Here is an 18,200-nt window from a genome sequence, read left to right as displayed (position 1 = left end):
TTGTCTTCACTGCCTGCTAGCTGTGTGACTTTAAGGAGGTAGCTTAACCTCTCTGTACCTCAGGTCTTCATCCGCCCAGTGGCATTACCAACATGTGCTGACCCCAGGGCCATCCCTGGGACCCCAGCTCCCTGCTCCTAGGGGACTGCTTTAGCCCCTTCCCTCGATGGAACCAAGGCCCCCAGGGGGCAGGTACCATGCCAGCCCAGCATTGGGAAGTCTTGCAAATCCCAAGTTCATGCTGACGATCACGGATCGCCACGGCCGCTCCCACGAGGGCCAGGCAAGACTCCTGTGTGGCACAGCTCCCTGACCCTCCCCACGCCTTCACGAGGGGGGACAAGTCTGCAGGCTGCGGGAAGCTCACGGGAGACCTGCGCTCTCTGTTGTCATCCTGTCATTGCTCCGCGAGGGCACTTCGTTCTCAGGCACGCGTTCCCTCATCGAACGCTATTTGCCCACTGCCTCTCCTGCGTCGGGTGGGCAGCATTTTAACAAACCCTCCCCAAGGATAGCAGCTAGCACGGAGGAGGGAAGCAACACGGGCTCCCCCCACCCCTGGGTACCGAGGTCCACGGGGGCCCTGCGGGGCGGTGGGGGGACCTTTCCGATGCGTTCCCTGCAGGGGGAGGCGGTGCTGCCTTCCAGCCTGTGAGAAGGGAGGGAGAGCTGGGAGGGGGTCTGTCCGAGGGCGTGGCACCCAGGTCCCCGAGGGCGTGGAGGACGACCTCACTTGCTGAAGAAGTGAGTGTTAGCCTCAGGGAAGGTGAGCAGGGTGTAGCAGCGTGCAGACCTGGGCTGAGTTTAGGGAGCAGGGCCCCCCCAATCCCGGCTTCACGCGACCCCTCCCCCGATGCTTCTGCCTTTTCCTTTTCTGTCTCTCTTCAGGGCCCCCCTAACTCCGGCATGATTTCATTTCGAGATACCTCGCTTCGCATCGGCAGACTCTGCTTCCAAATAAGGCCACGTGCACAGGTCCTGGGGGGTAGGACTTGGACTTGACTTTGGGATGGGGTGGGTCACTACTCCATCCACTACAGATTGGAAGACGCAGGCTCGGAGCAGATCCGGTTTGCTCAGGACCCCACCACGCGTTAGGGCAGCCTAGGGCCGCTCTGGCTCCAGACCCGGCTGCTGGAGGACCTGGAGACTCCGGTAAGCAGGAGTGAAAAACCGCCTGGGGCTGGCCGCCTGCCTACTGGGAGCAGCGGGAGGGCGCTTCCCTCCCTGGCTGGCAGGCGCTGCTCTGGAGAGGAGGCTGCATCACACCCAGTCCCTGCTCCCATCCACCGCTCTGCCGAGGCCAGAGGCGGCCCTGGGCCCAAGGGAAGGGCAAGGACTGGATGAGGGTGAGAAGGATCCAAATGGGTGATCCGACACTAAGGTCTCAGCTCTGGGGGGCTACAGAGCACAGGGGGGAGAGTCCCCCAAGCTCGTGGCTCAGACTCAAGCCCCAGCTCTGGGGTTTTAACCCCCATTCTTCCTCCTCCTCCTTTTTTTTTTTTTTTTTTTTTTTTTTTTTACTATTTTGCCTCAAGCACATTTATATTCTTTTCCAAGTCTCAGTTCTCCCCATGGGAAAACAGGGACTATTAAAAGGATAGTCCTCGACACAGAGAGAGTGACGGTGGCACAGCCCTGGTGAGGGCGGGCAGCGATGCTGCTGCTTCTGTGCGTGGTCCGTGGGTGCCCTTGACCATGAACCCCGGCCGTGACGAAAGCCAGTCGTCCGCTGTAGCCACGTTCAGGCGACGGCCGGCCCTCGGCTCGTGCTCGCTAGAAGGGTCTCAGCGCCGGCCACCACAGTGTCCTGCGCTGATCAGAGCTGGGCTCTGCACCTGCCTCCAGCCAGCCTGGCTTTGAGACGCTCTAAGAGGAACCAGTGGCTCAGGGGGAGCGGGCTTGGGCGTTTCCAGGAGAGCCCACCACGTCCCCCTCATTCTGGAAGCCACTACCCCTGGTGATGAGGTCAATGGGACGCCTGGGCCACCAGCTGGGGCCCTACTGCCCACCTGTGGGGGAAGTGGCGTGCCCACAGCCACAGTGGGAGCTGCCGGTCCACGGCGGGGTGCAGGTGGCCTGTGGACTTTCACCCCTGGCCACAGCAACACTTCCTGGAGCTACTCCCAGTGTTTTCCAGAATATAAAAACAAATCCTTGGGGTGAGGATACCACCAGCCCTACAGCCGGGAAGCCCTGGTGCCCCACGGGGCAGCTTCAGGAGGAGGAGGGACCCATTCTCCCAGCCCACGGGCCTCTTCCGGGACATCTGGGAACTCCTCTGTCACAGCAGAGTGGGCTGCTCAGCCAGGGCGCGAGGCGCCTGGATACCCGCACCCTGGAGGCCCAGCAATAGCAGGCAGCTGGCAATCAGCAATCACCGGCTCTTAACACAGGGGGCACGCACGGGTTGACTTGCTCAGCCCCATTTCTTTGGAAGGCAAAGTCACCGAGAGAGGGAGAGCAGAAGAGAGAGAGAGAGAGAGAGAGAGATCATCCACCTGCTGGTTCACGCCCCAGATGGCCACAACAGCCAGGGCTGGACCAGTTCCAAGAGCCTGGAACTCCATCTGGGTCTCCCATGTGAGTGGCGGGGCCCAGGCGCGTGGGCCATCTGCTGCTGCTTTCCCAGGAACATTAGCAGGGAGCTGGATGGGAGGTAGAGCAGTCAAGACTCAAACCTGTGCTCCTTTGGGATCCTGGCATCACAGGCTGTGGCTTAACCCTCCGCGCCACAATTGTCGGCCCCAAGGTCAAGCCACCCCGTTCTTGGGTCCCTTTTCTTGGTGTTCTCCAACCTCGTGGTTCCAGCGAGGGCTTTCAGAATCAGCTCACTGGGGCCGGCGCTGTGGTGTAGTGGGTAAAGCTGACGTCTGCAGTGCTGGCATCCCATATGGGCGCAGGTTCTAGTCCCGGCTGCTCCTCTTCCGATCCAGCTCTCTGCTGTGGCCTGGGAAAGCAGTGGAAGATGGCCCAAGTCCTTGGGCCTCTGCACCCACATGGGAGACCTAGAAGAAGCTCCTGGCTCCTGGCTTCAGACTGGCTCAGCTCTAGCCGTTGTAGCCAGTTGAGGAGTGAACCAGTGGGTGGAAGACCCAACACCCCCCACCCCCCGGCTTCTCCTTCTCTTTCTTTGTAACTCTGACTTTCAAATAAATGAATCTTAAAACAAACAAACAAACAAACAAACTCACTGCTTTTGCTGCAGGAGAGGAGCTATGACCCGGGCCAGGGAACCAAGGCCACATCGTCCAGCAGGAGAGGTTGCCCATTGAGCTTCCACACTGGATCCAGGAGTTGGGGGTGGGGGAGCTCTTGCATTTACAATCCCAGAACTGGAAAGACATGGATGGGAACCAACTTGAAGTTCTATTTTCTGTATTACAGAAAAAGCCCACCCGCAGAGAGAGACAAAGAGACACACCTGTGACAGGGCCCCGTTCCTGGAGCCACCTGACAGCCCGAACACCCAACCCCAACAGAAACCTATGTGTGTCTTCTGATTATCTGTCCATAATTTTCACGAAGCAATACCAAACCTGCGTTACGGATAAGCATTCTGATATTTTTCATTCCATCCATTCCATTTTCTCTCATTTCCACTTAACCCCCACCAATCTGACTTCCTGGCGCACTGAAGGGCTGTGGCCTACAGTGTAATCACCACCAAGGCCCCCAATAAACCCTCTTGCCTTCACCTGTCCGGGACGCACTGACCCCTGCTCACTGACTCTGCAGTGGTAGACAGTCCAAGTCCTTTGGCCACTGCACCAGTGTGGGAAGCCTGGAAGAGCTCCTGGCTCCTGGCTTCGGCCTGGCCCCATCCCGGCCAATGTGGCCGTGTAGGGGAGTGAACCAGGGGATGGAAGATCTTTCTTGGTCTCTCCCTCTCTCTCTCTCTCTCTCTAACTCTGCTTTCCAAATAAATAAATAAATCTTTAGAAAAAGAGTCTCTCAGGCCGGCGCCGTGGCTCAATAGGCTAATCCTCCACCTTGTGGCGCCAGCACACTGGGTTCTAGTCCTGGTCGGGGCACTGGATTCTGTCCCGGTTGCCCCTCTTCCAGGCCAGCTCTCTGCTGTGGCCCGGGAGGGCAGTGGAGGATGGCCCAAATGCTTGGGCCCTGCACCCACATTGGAGACCAGGATAAGTACCTGGCTCCTGCCTTTGGATCAGCACGGTGCGCCAGCTGCAGTGCACTGGCCGCGGCAGCCATTGGAGGGTGAACCAACGGCAAAGGAAGACCTTTCTCTCTGTCTCTCTCTCTCTCACTATCCACTCTGCCTGTCCAAAAAAAGAGTCTCTCAACTCTCTTGCGAAAGAGAAGCCCTGTGTCTATAGGGACGATAGCAATGGCAAGAGTACCTGTGCCTGCGCCAGTCTCTACGATTAACCAGACAGCTCCCCCGCCCCTACAAGAACCCAGGGGACACAGAAGAAATGGGAGCAGGAAAAGTACGGGCTCTGGGCCAGCCAGGCCTGGGACGCGGTGGTGCTGGGGTCAAGTTCACGGCTCCTCTCTCCCTGTACCTGCGGCTGCCCCGGGCTGCCAGGGTGCTGCAGCTGCCTCCGGGCAAAGCCACGTGGGCAGGGATGGAACTTGTCACCGCACTTGGCACTGTGCTGTGTGGGCAGCATTAGCTCATGGTCTCCTGTGGCTGGGAGAAAAGGAGATTCCTGGAAGCCAAGCACTTGAGGATCAATATGTGCTCCAAGGCCCTGGCCTCCCCCCTCCTGAGGGTCCCTGCCCGGAGCCCGAGTGCGGGCTGCAGGTGCCATTTGTTGACGTCCACGCTGCCAACTGCCACAACCAGCGTGGGCTCAGAGGGAGCCACCAGCAGCGTGGCGGCCTTCCTCGGGCAGCCGGGGCCTCGACAGAGCTCTGGGAGCAGGGGATCTCCATGTGCCCAGAGAGGGAGCCCGAGGGCAGAGGGCGGCACCGGCATGGGAGCTGGGCGGTAAGACACACGCAGCCCAGAAGGGACCAGCGCACAGGGCCGCGGCGTTAAACACAGAGTTGTGCGACTCTCACCTCCGTCCAGTTCCACAGCTCTTCTCCTGCTAGACAGACACCCGGTCCCCGCCACACGGTCGCTCCCTGTTCCGCCCTCCCCAGCCCTGGAGACCAGGGTGCACTCTGTCTCCGTGAGCCTGACTACTCTGGGACCTCCTCTAAGGGGAACGTTCCCGTCCTTGGTGTCACGTGTTTCGCTGGGGACGATGCCATCAAGGTTTGCACACACTGCGGCACGCTTTAGAAGTGCCTTCCTCTTTGAGGACCCCGGGAGGCTCCGTGTGCGTTCACGGCTGAGGGACGTCCGATCGTAGCGCGGCCGGCTGCCCGTGGACTGCCCGTGTCCAGGCTTCGGAGCGGACCTCGGCTCTCATTTGTCTCGGGTCGATACCCCGGCGTGGCTCACTGGGTGTATTAATCACCGGATGACTCTATGCATTATTTTTGTGCAAAAATGCATTCGTTTCATAGCATTCTAACTCTTTGGACCCAAATAAGTTTTTCTGCTATGGCTTTTATTGAGGTGAAATGTACGTTGTGTAAATTAACCTTTTTTTTTATTTATTTTTTTATTTTTGACAGGCAGAGTGGACAGTGAGAGAGAGAGAGAAAGGTCTTTCTTTGCTGTTGGTTCACCCTCCAATGGCCGCCGCAGCCGGCGCACCGCTCTGATCCAAAGCCAGGAGCCAGGTGCTTCTCCTGGTCTCCCATGCGGGTGCAGGGCCCAAGCACTTGGGCCATCCTCCACTGCACTCCCTGGCCACAGCAGAGAGCTGGCCTGGGAGAGGGGCAACCGGGACAGAATCCGGCGCCCCGACCGGGACTAGAACCTGGTGTGCCGGTGCCGCTAGGCGGAGGATTAGCCAGTTGAGCCACGGCGCTGGCCAAATTAGCCATTTTTGAGTGAGCAGTTAGGGGCTGACCTGGTGGCACAGCAGGTTAAGCTGCTGTTTGCAACTTCCCCCTCCCATATCAGAGAGCTGGTTGGAGTCTCCGCTGCTCCAGTTCCGATCTGGGTCCCTAGAAAAGCAGGAAGATGGCTCAAGTACTCGGGCCCCCACCACCCACATGGGAGACCCGGATGGAGCACTCGGCTCCTGGCTTTGGCTTGGCCCAGCCGCAGTTGTTACAGCACCTTGGGGAGTGAACCAGAGGATGGAGGATGCCTCCCCCCTTTCTCTCTCTCTCTCTCTCCCCACCTCCGTTGCTCCCCCTTTTAAACAAATACACCCTTCTTTTTATAGAAAGTGAACAATTCGGGGGCATTGCATAGTTCACCAAGCTGCGCAGCTACGACTTCTATCCAGTTCCAAATATTTTCTTCTACCCAAGAGGGAACCTGCTAGCTATGACGCGGTTACCCCGCTGCTCTTGCCCCAGCCCCTGCTGTCTGTCGGAGTGCACGCACCTGTCTCATCTTCCTTGTCAATAGACCTGCCCCACATGTGACCCTGTGTGCTGGGTGTCTCGCTCAGCACAGTGTCTCTGAGGCCCACCCGCACAGCAGCAGACAGCAGGACATCTTAGCCGCTGGATGGACATGATGCACCGTATATATCCATTCCTCTGCTGATGGTGCGGGAGCTTTTTATTTTTTTTTAAGACTTGTTTATTTATTTGAAAGTCAGAGTTACACAGATACACAGAGAGAGAAGTAGAGGCAGAGAGAGAGAGAGGTCTTCCATTCGCTGGTTCACTCCTCAATTGGCTGCAACAGCCAGAGCTACGCCGATCCAAAGCCAGGAGCCAGGAGCTTCCTCCGGGTCTCCCACATGGGTGCAGGGGCCCAATGACTTGGGTCATCTTCCGCTGCTTTCCCAGGCCATAGCAGAGAGCTGGATCGGAAGAGGAGCAGCCAGGACTCGAACTGGCACCCATATGGGACAGCAGCTTTATCCGCTACACCACAGCGCCAGCCCCAGGGTGCTTTTTTTTTGATAAAAGCCAAACTGCTTACCAGAGTGGCTGCACCATTTATTTTCCTTTGAGCTGTTCTTTTTTTTTTTTTTTCTTATTTAAATTTTATTTTTAAAAATGGTGAGAAAAGGCACAGAGAACTTTCCATCTTTGCCACTTTTGAGCGCACAGTCAGGTGGCCTTCGGTTCCTCGCACCACTGCTGGAGCTCCTGAGCCCCGAGACAGTGAGGTGCGAGGGGATTTGTTCAAGCGTCTACCCAGCCACCACAGCAGAGAGCTGGATCGGAAGAGGAGCAACCGGGACTTGAACCAGCACCCATATGGGATGCTGGCACTGCAGGTGGCTGCTTTACCCGCTACACCACAGCGCCAGCCCCCCCTCTGTTTATTATCAAGGCTAACAGAGAAGGCCACACAGGGAGGGACATAGGGGAGAAATGTTTCAGGCCCAGGAGGGACAGGAGCAGAGGGAGAACCCAGGGCGAGGTGGCAGCGGTCCGTGTCCCAGCGGCAGCTCCTCCATCGCGGCCAACTCCAGGACAGAGGGGCATAAATATTCCAGGTGGGTTAAGCAGGGGGCTCTGAGCAGAGGGTCTGGGCAGGAGCAGCTGCATCCTCCCTGGCCCCTGAGGCAGCCACAGGGGAGCCCCTCAGGGTGCTTCGTAGGAGAGGGGCCGCTGTGGTCAGAAAGCACCACACCAGGGCAGCAGTGGCGACAGGCGGTTTAGCTCATGAGGGCTCCGACGTGGGCTAGGCAGGGAGCTCGTGAGTGAGCCACGTGGCTGAGAGCCAGCCCGCCGCACCCCGAAGCCCCACCCCCTTCCAGGCCCTGCAACGTGGCTGCAGGCTGGGCAATGCACTTCCCATGATGCACCTGCGCCTCACGTCTCAGCATAGGGTGCCTTGTTGACCACGTGTGCACAGCAGCCCCACATGGAGACGCCACGAAGCCTTCCCAGAGATCAGCACAGCCCTGAAGCCCCATTTGTCTGTTCAGGGAGGGCGCCAACCCTACGGCACACGGGGGAGACGGAGCTTGGGCCGGCTGTGTGGGTCTCCCTGTCCGCTCGTGGAGGGACACCGCCTACACCCCCTTCTGAACGTGCATTCTCTATGGTTTCAAGTGAGTCCTGCTCCCTTGCTTGCACCTTGTCGGCGTCTGTGATTGGAATTCAGGCCTCAGGCTGAGGCCAGCCCTTGGGACAAATCCAGCTGGGGACCCCACCCTTTGTCTTCGTAAGTGACCTGGTCTTGCTGGGGCAGTTGTGGCACCGGACTTGGTGTGGTAAACACTGCTCTTTGCTGGAGACGGCAGGCAAGCCCGGGACAGCTGGGCTGCCCTGCCACCCTGCCCCAGGGCGGCCTGAGTTTGGAGTGCCCCAGGGCAGCAGGCCAAGAGTGGGGTTAGCACCAGAGTCTGGGGCACTGGCCTGGAGAGACCCCTGGGGATGCAGCCCGGCCGCCCCCAGCCTCTCATTCCTGCTCACAGGACCCCGGGAGCACCAGCTGACCCCACCCCTGCAGGCCAGGAGCAGCTGGGTAGGTGGCCCCTTCTGCAAAGCAAGGCTTGGTGGGGACTCGAGACTTCTGGGCGCAGAAAGATGCGCAAACGTCACGGTCCCCAACCCCAGTGTGCACAAATGCTGGAGAGACGCTCAGTCAGCTGTCACCACCCTGCCACACACGCCCACTGCCTCCTCTGCAGGGGGAGGGGGTGATTCGGGGGCTCGGTCCTCTACCCCCAGTCCTGGGGCCAGGGCACTGCAGAGCTCCCGTTTTCTGGGTTTTTAGAAGAGTGTCAGGGTGTGGAGATGCCACACCGCCACGGCCACTGCAGCCCTCTTTAGGTTAGCGTGGCCGCAGTCAATCCACGGTCTCCCAGTTAAGTGAGCTGCCCCAGGGCCCGAGGCACGCTGGTGCCAGTTCAGGTCAGGAATTAGTTCTGTAGAGAGTTTCCACTTTCAGAGCATTCTAAGAATTCCAGGTGGGGCCGGCGCCGTGGCTCACTTGGTTAATCCTCTGCCGTTATCCCATATGGGCTCCAGGTTCTAGTCCCGGTTGCCCCTCTTCCAGGCCAGCTCTCTGCTGTGGCCCCAGGAAGGCAGTGGAGGATAGCCCAGGTGCTTGGGCACCTGCACCCTCATGGGAGACCGGAAAGAAGCGCCTGGCTCCTGGCTTCGGATCAGCACAGCACCGGCCGTGGTGGCCATTTGGGGGTGAACCAACGGAAGGAAGACCTTTCTCTGTGTCTCTCTCACTGTCTAACTCTATCTAAAAAAAAAAAATAAAAGAATTCCAGGTAAGAGGTTCAGCCCTCGCACATCGTTCAGCCCTCCACATCACGTGGACTGCAGCTCCCAGGGCCCAGGTGTTGGTGCTCCATGCACGCCTCTCACCGTGGCTCTAAGCCACAGGGAAATTTTACTTATTTATTTTTTCATTTTATTTGAAAAGGCCGACACAGAAAGACAGCTACCGAGAGAGCTCTTACACCTGCTAGTTCACTCCCCAAATTCCTGCAAGAGCCAGGCTGGGCCAGGCCAAAGCCAGGAGCCTGGAACTCCATCCAGGTCTCCGTGCGATGGCCGGGACCACGTCCTTGGGCCATCACCCTGCTCCCAGGACGGGCCTTACGGGGAAGCTGGACTGTAGGAGAGGATGGAGATGCATCGTTGGCCCAGCCCGCCCACCTCCCCGGGATCCCTGGCTGCTCTGGGCGGTCCTCCTGGAGGACTTGTGTGGCCGCTTGCTGGCTTCCGTCAGTCCCAGTTAATCCGACCTCAGTTTTGCAATCCCTGCTCAGAACGGCCCAGAGCCTCCAGAGCAGCGGCCGGGACCGCGGAACTGCCCGTTATCGTCCCTCTGCAGCCCGGACGCTCACAGACCCCTGGCAGACCAGAGACCCTCGGAGAGGTGAGGACGGGGTGGGGGCGGGGCGCTGCGGCCATGGGTGAGAGCCCAGCGGGGAGAAGGAGGGACAGCCAGCCGGGAAGGGAGGTGCCGAGGAGACTGGCTCCAGGCACCCGGTTCAGGAAAGCGAGCACCCAGGATTCAAATCACAGCCAGGGACTAACGGCGCGCCCGGGAGGGGCCGCGGCTCCACCCCTGCGCCTGGAATCAGGCAGGGACCTTCCATGTCAGGTGCACGAAGCTGGGGCTGTTTCCGGAACCAATCTGAGTCCCTTCTGTAGGGCCAGGGGCCCGTAGGCAAGGGAGGCCGGGCGGTATCGGGGAGGGACCAGACAGACCCTTTTAGGAAACTCAGTGTTGCTCTGATCACAGCTGCTCCACTGTTAAAAACAGGGCGTGGCGTGCAACACTGAGAGCACAACCCGGCCCGGCCCAGCTCTAACCAGCTTCACCTGCAGGGTTTCCACCCAAAGCCCCTGTGCCGGTGTTCCTAACCCAGAACCCAGACTTCTGCCTAGCAACCGCTCGCGTCATGCCGGAAGACCAAGGGCCAATCACACAGGCTTCCGCCCTCGCGGACACGGACTGAGGGCCCAATCAGGCATGCTGCCGTGCCCGTGAATCCCAGACAGGGACCAATCCCAAAGGAGGAACTGCACAGGACACGCCCAGGGGCGGGGCGGGGGCGGGACTAGAACGCGGGACCGGGAGGACAGGTGTAGCGGCCGGGATACCGCGGCCGCCCGCGCTGGGGCCCTGCTGTGTGCGAGGACTCTGCTCCGCCTCCCGCGCGGTGAACTTGCTCGGCTCTGCACGCTCGGAGACTCCGCTCCTTATTTCCGTGCTGAGACGAGAGTCCGGGACAGGGCCGCACGCGACACCTTCCCCCGAATAATCCTGCTTGTAATTATGAAAAATGCAGGAACTACTGGGGTGAGCGAGCCGTCTCCCCGGCAATCGCACTGCGTTCTCGCGGCCAGGATGCCACCACCGCGTCCGGAGCAGAGCGGGGACGGCTCCCCCGCGCTGCCGCCACACAGGTGCGCCGGTGTGCCCAGGCACGTGCGTCCGCTCTCCACGGCGGGACCCAGAGATGCCTTGTGGGGGGAGAGAGAGAGGAAACCGTGGCCCGGTGGTGCCCAGGAGGCGCGGGCCCGGGGGTCCCGGGCGGACCTGCCGCCGCTCTTCCTCCGCGGCTCGCGCTGTTGGCTGCCCACGGGCTCGGGGTCGGCGCCGCACTCGCCCTCACTGTCGCTCGTTCTCTCGGCGGCTTTAATTACGTGCTGCACTGATGGCTCCCAAATGCAGTCTCCCCTGCAGGAGAGCGGCGCCCGCCCCGGCCTGGGCTCCCCTGCTCCCGGGGACACGCACACATCCCGCCTCTCCGCCTTCGGCCCTTGTCCTCGCAGGCCCCTGACTGCGCCTCGCCTCCCACGTCTGCGGGCGGGTCCTGGGCGTCCCTGTATCCCCTGACTCCCCGGCCACACCGGCTCCAAGCTGACAGTGCTTCGGTTCCCACTACCGCCCTGGCTTCCTGACCGGGTGCGCGCTCTCTCTTAAGCTTTATTTATTTATTTATTTGAAAGTCAGAGTTACATAGAGAGAGAAATAGAGGCAGCGAGAGAGAGGGGTCTTCCACCCGTTGGTTCACTCCCCAGATGGCTGCAACAGCCGGAGCTGCACCGATTCAGAACCAGAAGCCAAGAGCTTCTTCCGGATCTCCCATGTGGGTGCAGGGGCCCAAGGACCTGGGCCATCTTCTGCTGCTTTCCCAGGCCACAGCAGAGAGCTGGATCAGAAGTGGAGCAGTCGGGACTCGAACCAGCGCCCATATGGGATGCTGCTGTGGCAGGTGGCGGCTTTACCCGCTCTGCCACGGAGCTGGCCGTTTTTGTTCTAAGTTTTGGTCTTTGGCTCCAGTTCCTGACCCAGAGCTGAGACCTCTGAGTTCATGAGCGAGGGGAGCGCCCCCCATGGAGCTCTAACCCCTTGGGATTTCTTGGTTGGTAGGAGTGTCTTGTTCATGGTGGACTCCTGGATGGGGGCTGGTGGGAGTGTGATTGGAAGCCTGAACTTATAGCTTCACCCTCCATCCTCCGGGAAGGCGAGCGGGACTGGAGAGGACACGAATCATCCCTCCCGTTGCATGGTGGAGCCCACGTGAACCCCTGGGCTGCCAGGCGGCTGAGACCTGGGGTGCCTGGAGAGGGCACAAGGCTTGAGCTCTTGCCACCTGCCTGGCCTGTGCCTCTTCCCCTGGCCACTCGCCTGCGTCCTGCGTGGCGTCCTAAGTGGGTAAACACAGACCAGGTGTGTCCCTGGGTCCTGGGAGCCACTCTAGTAAGTGAATCAAAACCGAGGATCTGAGGCCGGCGCCGTGGCTCAACAGGCTAATCCTCCGCCTTGCGGCGCCGGCACACCGGGTTCTAGTCCCGGTTAGGGCGCCGGATTCTATCCCGGTTGCCCCTCTTCCAGGCCAGCTCTCTGCTGTGGCCCGGGAAGGCAGTGGAGGATGGCCCAAGTCCTTGGGCCCTGCACCCCATGGGAGACCAGGAGAAGCACCTGGCTCCTGCCATCGGAACAGCGCGGTGCGCCGGCCGCAGCGCGCTACCGCGGCGGCCATTGGAGGGTGAACCAACGGCAAAAGGAAGACCTTTCTCTCTGTCTCTCTCTCACTGTCCACTCTGCCTGTCAAAAAAAAAAAAAAAAAAAAAACCGAGGATCCGGGGTCCCCAACTTCTAGCCCCCGTCAGTCCGGAAGCCTGCACTTGCACTTGGTGTTTCATTGTGGGACTGGGCCCTTGTCTCTGGGATCTACATGGTCTCAGGGAGGACCAAGTCCAGCCGAAGCTCAGGACAGCCAGCAGGTGCCCACTGGAGACTCACAGGTGGGAAGATGGCCTCACAATCTCCAGTTACCCAAGTGTGCTGTGTTGAAAACAGGCGACAGTCGGATTGTTGTTCTGATCCGTACACCTGCAGACTAACTTCCAGCCAGAACACGGATCTACGTCTTTATCATTATAGTTTATTTGAGAGGCAGGGGACCTACTGGGTGTCCCAGTTTATCTCAATTCTGGCGCTGTCTACCTGGAGCCCCCTCCGGCACCAGTTGTAAGTGGTGAGTGCCCACGCTGCCCACGACTTCTGGCTGACTTGGCCGCACGTGGAGGATCAGCACCCCCACCCCACCACTCCCACCCCCAGCCCCCACCCAGGCTCCATCATTTGCTAGAACAGCTCACGAAACTGAGAAATGTTGGCTTCCATGTAGCCATTTGTCCTCAAGAATTCCACTCAGGACAGCCGGATGGGAGCGAGGTGCAGGACCAGGCGTGGAGGACGGGTGCGGCACGCCCAGCCGGTGCCGGGCCAGGGGCCGCCCTCCCAGGCCACTCCTGGGCTCTCTGGCCCTGCCCTCGGGTTCTTTCCAGAGCTTCATCGTGCAACTTCGGTCACTGGTGATGACCCAGTGCCCAGCTGTGTGCAGGGTGCAGGGTGCAGGGTCAGGCTGCAGGTCCACCCCTCCCTCCACACAGCAGCCCCCATTCCGAGGGCCTTGCCAAAGTCGCCTCGTTATTGTGCGCTCCAGGGCAGGTGAAGGGCTTCTCCCCTGAGCCCCTCTTGTCCCAGGGTGTTAGGAGCTCCGTGCCAGGAACTGGGGCCAATTATAAATCACAGACCTGCGCTGAGTGTCTGGCTCCTGGCTTGGACCTGGCCCAGCCCTGGCTGTGTGGGCATCTGGGGAGCGAATCCGTGGATGGAAGATCTGTCTCTGTCCCTCTGTCTTCCCAATGAAATGAAAGTAAATAAATTAATTAAAAAACAAAAACAAAAAACAATATTACTTCTCGGTTACCTTCTCAAAACAATCCTGTGGGCCCGGCACTGTGGCGCAGTGGGTTAACACCCTGGCCTGAAGCGCCAGCATCCCATATGGGTGCCGGTTCGAGTCCCGGCTGCTCCACTTCCGATCCAGCTCTCTGCTGTGGCCTGGGAAAGCAGTGGAAGATGGCCCAAGTCCTGGGGCCCCTGCACCCACACGGGAGATCCAGAAGAAGCTCCTGGCTCCTGGTTTCGGACTGGTGCAGCTCTTGCCATTGCGGCCAATTGGGGAGTGAACCAGCAGATGGAAGACCCCTCTCTCTCTCTCTCTGTAATTCCATCTTTCAAATAAATAAATTAAAAAAGAAAAAAATCCTGTGCCAAGGGGGTGTATTTGGGGTGGGAGATTCTGCCGCCCTCCGACTCGGATGCCGCACGGGTTTGAGCTGAGTGCTTGCCCGTGGGCATTCACTGTGCCGAGGCTGCACTCAGTCGCCGTAGCAGCTCTAGCACGTTTTAAGTGTCTTGTCGTGACTTTGAACCCCACGTCGTCCACAGTCTCTCCATGTTGTAGCCCCGTTCCCGCGGTCCCCACCAGGGAAGCCCCCGACTGCACAGACATGGACCGGGTGCCGGAGGCCGCGGCACAAGCAGGCAGGGAAAGGCTGCGAGGCCGGAGGCGGTTCTCAAGGGCGACCCCAGAGCTGGCCCCTGGGGCGCGGCTGCCTGGGTTGAACGCTGCGGGCATCGGCAGGGAAAGGCACCCTGTGCTCCAACGGCATCGCCGTCTTCCCGCGGTCTCTGTGATCCACCGGGAGTCCTGGAAGCCATGCCTCTGTGCAGACGGGGAAGGGTGACTGTGCGACAGGGATAGGGACAGCCCCGGGGGCCCGGGCGCAGCCTGGCCTGACCTCAGGTGGTCCTTTGGGACTCCTTCCCCCTGTGGCTCTGACCTCTTTGCGCCCTGGGCACGTGGATGGAGCTTGCTGCAGGAAAGTGTCAGAAGGGGCCGGCTCCCCTCGAGGCCAACCTCAGCCAGAGGGCAGAGCCCCTACCCCCACCCCTCGACTTTGTCCTCAGACGAGTTAGGGGGAGGGGCTGGGTCCAGTCCCATCTGTTGGCGGGGACAAGGACAGTTGAGCAGGAGCCAGGGAGACTGTGCGGAACACAAGGAGTAACTCACCGTCACCCTCACAGGCACACGTGTGGCAGCCAAAGCCAAGGTCGTGCCCGTGGAGGAGGCTTCCTCCAACACGCCCTCTTCCCTCTGACTGCCCTCCCCCCGCCGCACCTGCTCTCTCCTCTTCCTCCTTGCCCGGATCTCTCCTGCTTTGGCCCCGGGTTCCTGACCTTGGGAAGGATCTTAGCATTGAGCAAGGCTGGGCTGCCTCCCATTCACCCTCCCACCCCCCCTCTCACGGACCCGGGAGCTCTGGGCGATGTTGAGTTTCTCGAATCCCAGGGGGGTTTCACAGGGCACTATTCGGGGGGGGGGGCTGCGGGGGCGCTGCAAGGTCGGGAGGAGGGGCAGGGATGTCCAGGAGCCACGTGGGCCAGGTGAGCTGGGAGCTGAAGCCTACCCCCCATCCCTGCACTGAACCGCAGGGCCGAGGGTGGCGCAGCTCGGCGTGAAGATGTGGAGCCCCAAGATGGAGATCGGTGCGCCAGAGAGGCTGTTTCTGGAGCAGCTTCCCGCATGGAAGCGGCTCAAGAGGAAGCCATGGCGGACAGCCTTGACGCAGCCCACAGGCAGTCACCCAGACCAGCGTGGCGGCCGACTCCCCGGCTGCAGTCTCTGCAGGCGCCAGCGTGCTGGGGTCAGCCCTCGCTTCTGCAACAGCAGGAGGAAGCCCGGTGCTCTCAGCTGCCGGCCAAGGTCTGGGCACCGCGGCTGGGGTCACCAGCATCCCGGCCAGCGTGTTAGAGCACACTCAGTAAAAAAGCCTGGGCTCTAGCCAGCAGCCTGGTGCCCACATGTCCGCCGGAGGCCAGGAAGCTCCCAGCATCATGGAGGCTGGTAAGATCGCTTACAGTTGTGGAAGCACTGCCCAGGTTATCAGGAAGAACATCCGGGCCTTTCGGGTGGCCAGAACCCACCCGCACCTGGCCACGGGCCAGGCCTCAGCCAGAACGAGCAAGCAGGTGCAGAAGGTCTTCGAGGGCACGGCGCTGGCCGTGTCCAGAACCACTCGCATGCTGGGGGGGACAGTGGCCATCATGTCCCTTTGCCAGCACCTGGCCGCTCTCTCACAGGACTGGGAGGAACTGCAGGACGGGGCAAGGGCAGAGTCTGCCGAAGAGCTGAGGGCCATGGCGTCGAAGCTGGAGGAGGAGCTGACCCAGTGCAGCCGGGTCTGCGGGAGCCAGCAGCAGGGGAGGCTGTGCTGTCCCTCTTGGCGTGCACTGGGGTTGGCTGGGGAGGTGTTGACGGGGTCACGGCATGGCAGGAGGGGTTAAAGGAGTGTGTGTGTGTGTGTGCGCGCGCGCGTGCACCATGCATGTGTGGGGGTGTGTGAAGTCTGCATGAATGTTCCTGGATGGCTGGGGGGCCTGCAGCTCCAGACAGGACCAGGTTCACCCAGACAGGACAGGTGATGCTTTCTGCCTTGCCCAGGAGGTACCTTAAGGCCCTGGGAAGAAGCTGTCCCCAGCGTTACAGAAACGGACACGGAGCCAGCGGGAGTGTCACAGACTGCGCCGTGTCCCCTGGTGCCTGTTCATGGGCTGACGCCCGGAGCCCTCAGGCGGCCGTATTTGGAGATGGTGCCTTGGGGAGGTGATCAGGGTTGAATGAGCTCGTGGCGGGGAGGGGTCCTGTTCAGAAGGGACAGAAGGAGGAAATGAGAGTGGCCCCTGCCCTGCCAGCCCGCGGCGCCCAAAGGAAAGTCAGGAAGGAAGCGCCCCCCGCCCCAGAACTGAGTGGGCCAGCATCTTGATCCAGGACTCCAGGCCTGGGAGAGCATGAGGGTCGCCGAAGGGCCCGTCGGAGGCAGCTGCCCAGGGCGACGGAGACAGGGCAGCCGCGTCGATGCCAAGTGTCTGAGTCTCCGCCAGCCGTAACAGCCTCTCTCAGACTGGGAGAGCCCCGGAAAGGCGCTGCTCCCACTTGCTGGGGCCGGGGGAGGTTGCACCTGGGGCGTCAGCCCAGCCGGCCGGCTCCTTCTGTGCCTGCTTGGCTGGCGAGGGCTTGCTCTCGGCCCCGAAAACAGCTCCCATTCGCTGCCTCCTCGTACTGCGGCCAGCGGGGGAGTGGATGGGACACAGGCCCTCGGGTGAGGGTGCTCAGCCCCTTCTGGGGGTACCAGCCACTGGGCCCTGTCACCTCCCCAGGGTCCTCCTCTTACTGCTGTCACACTGCCGATGAGGGCTCAACTCAAGAGTGTGCGGGGCCGGGACCCACCAGCCACGCAGGCCCCCTGGCGCCAGGCTCCCGATCTCAGAGCCGGGCCGGTGACAGGCTGGTGACCCCGTCTGGGCGGGGCTGTCCCCTTCCCCGCCGGGCTGAGCCTGAGCGCCTGTAGCTGTCCTCTGATTGACATTCGTGGATTTTACAAGTGATTGATTATCTACATGTTAACGCGTGCATAGTAGCAGCAGTTACTGCTGCTCTAAGGAGAGCCGTGGAGACCCCGCCTCAGCCTGCACGGGGGTCCCCATGCTGAGAGCGGTGAAGACCAGCCAAGGGCCCCGGGGTAGGGGGACAAGCAATGCAAGCAGAGCAGGTGCCTGGACACCTGGCAGCCGGCAAGTCCCCGTGGGCCCTTGGCCTTGGAAGGGACGAGTCCACCTAAGGGGCATTGTCAGCCCTCCGTGGAGGGTCCGAGGGCCGCCCTGCCCCCAGCACCTCCCCATTGCCCCACGCTCACTCCCGGCGCTGCTGCAGTCCCCGTCACTGGCCTGGACGCCACACGCAGTCCTGTGCTGCACGGCCGCCCGCCCGCCCCCAGCAAGAGCCAGCAAGTGGACAGGAGGCCCCTGGGCAAGGCCCTCCGCGTCCTCTCTTCCGTGTCAGCTCACCTCCTGGCTGCTTCTGTGTGCCTCTCCCTCCCCGACCCGGCAGTAAGTGCTGGCCGAGGAAGCAAGGACGTCACCTGCTGGCCGGATTCCAGCTGGAAGCCCCTCTGCCTCCCCCACCCCCACGTCCACATCCTGTCTGAGCTCCCTTGGGACCTGGCGACCTTGAGAGGCCCTCTGTGTTGCCCGATCACCTCTCTGAACTTTTTTTTCCCTTTTCTGTGCTTTAGCTGCTGTTTTGAAAGTAGTGCCTGGGTGTAACATACACTTTATCTGTCTGTCGATCTATCTATGTGTGTATATATAGATATATTTGAAAGGCAGAGTTAGGGAGAGAAGGAGATACAGAAAGAAGGAGGGAGGGGTGGAGGGGGGAGAGAGAGAGAGAGACTCTGAGTTCACTGGTTTACTCCTCAAATGGCCTCAATGGCCAGGGCAGGGCCAGGCCAAAGCCAGGAGCTTCATCCAGGTCTCCCATGAGGGAGCAGGGGCCCAAGCACTTGGGCCATCTTCCGCTGCT

At 60.7% G+C, this 18,200-nt stretch overlaps 1 protein-coding gene across 1 annotated transcript; it reads left to right on the top strand.

Moving 5' to 3' along the window:
- Positions 1–15,300: 15,300 nt before the first annotated feature.
- On the top strand, positions 15,301–17,131 carry LOC133768225 (apolipoprotein L6-like). The gene is made up of 4 exons (XM_062202595.1): positions 15,301–15,325; positions 15,420–15,600; positions 15,700–16,018; positions 16,997–17,131. The coding sequence occupies exons 1-4, from the start codon at positions 15,301–15,303 to the stop codon at positions 17,129–17,131; spliced, it is 660 nt and encodes a 219-aa protein (XP_062058579.1).
- Positions 17,132–18,200: the final 1,069 nt, after the last annotated feature.

This window comes from Lepus europaeus, chromosome 10 (genome assembly GCF_033115175.1).
Source record: "Lepus europaeus isolate LE1 chromosome 10, mLepTim1.pri, whole genome shotgun sequence".
NCBI classification, from domain to species: Eukaryota; Metazoa; Chordata; class Mammalia; order Lagomorpha; family Leporidae; genus Lepus; species Lepus europaeus.
The sequence above is the reverse complement of the archived record's forward strand: the minus strand, read 5'-3'. Positions and strand labels throughout refer to the sequence as shown.

Bases quoted from the DNA above. Each gene is read 5' to 3' on its own strand.
- LOC133768225 (XM_062202595.1), top strand. From the start codon at position 15,301: ATGTGGAGCCCCAAGATGGAGATCG. The intron at 15,326-15,419 runs GTGCGCCAGAGA...GCCCACAGGCAG, and splicing joins GAGCCCCAAGATGGAGATCG to TCACCCAGACCAGCGTGGCG. The intron at 15,601-15,699 runs GTAAAAAAGCCT...GATCGCTTACAG, and splicing joins AGCGTGTTAGAGCACACTCA to TTGTGGAAGCACTGCCCAGG.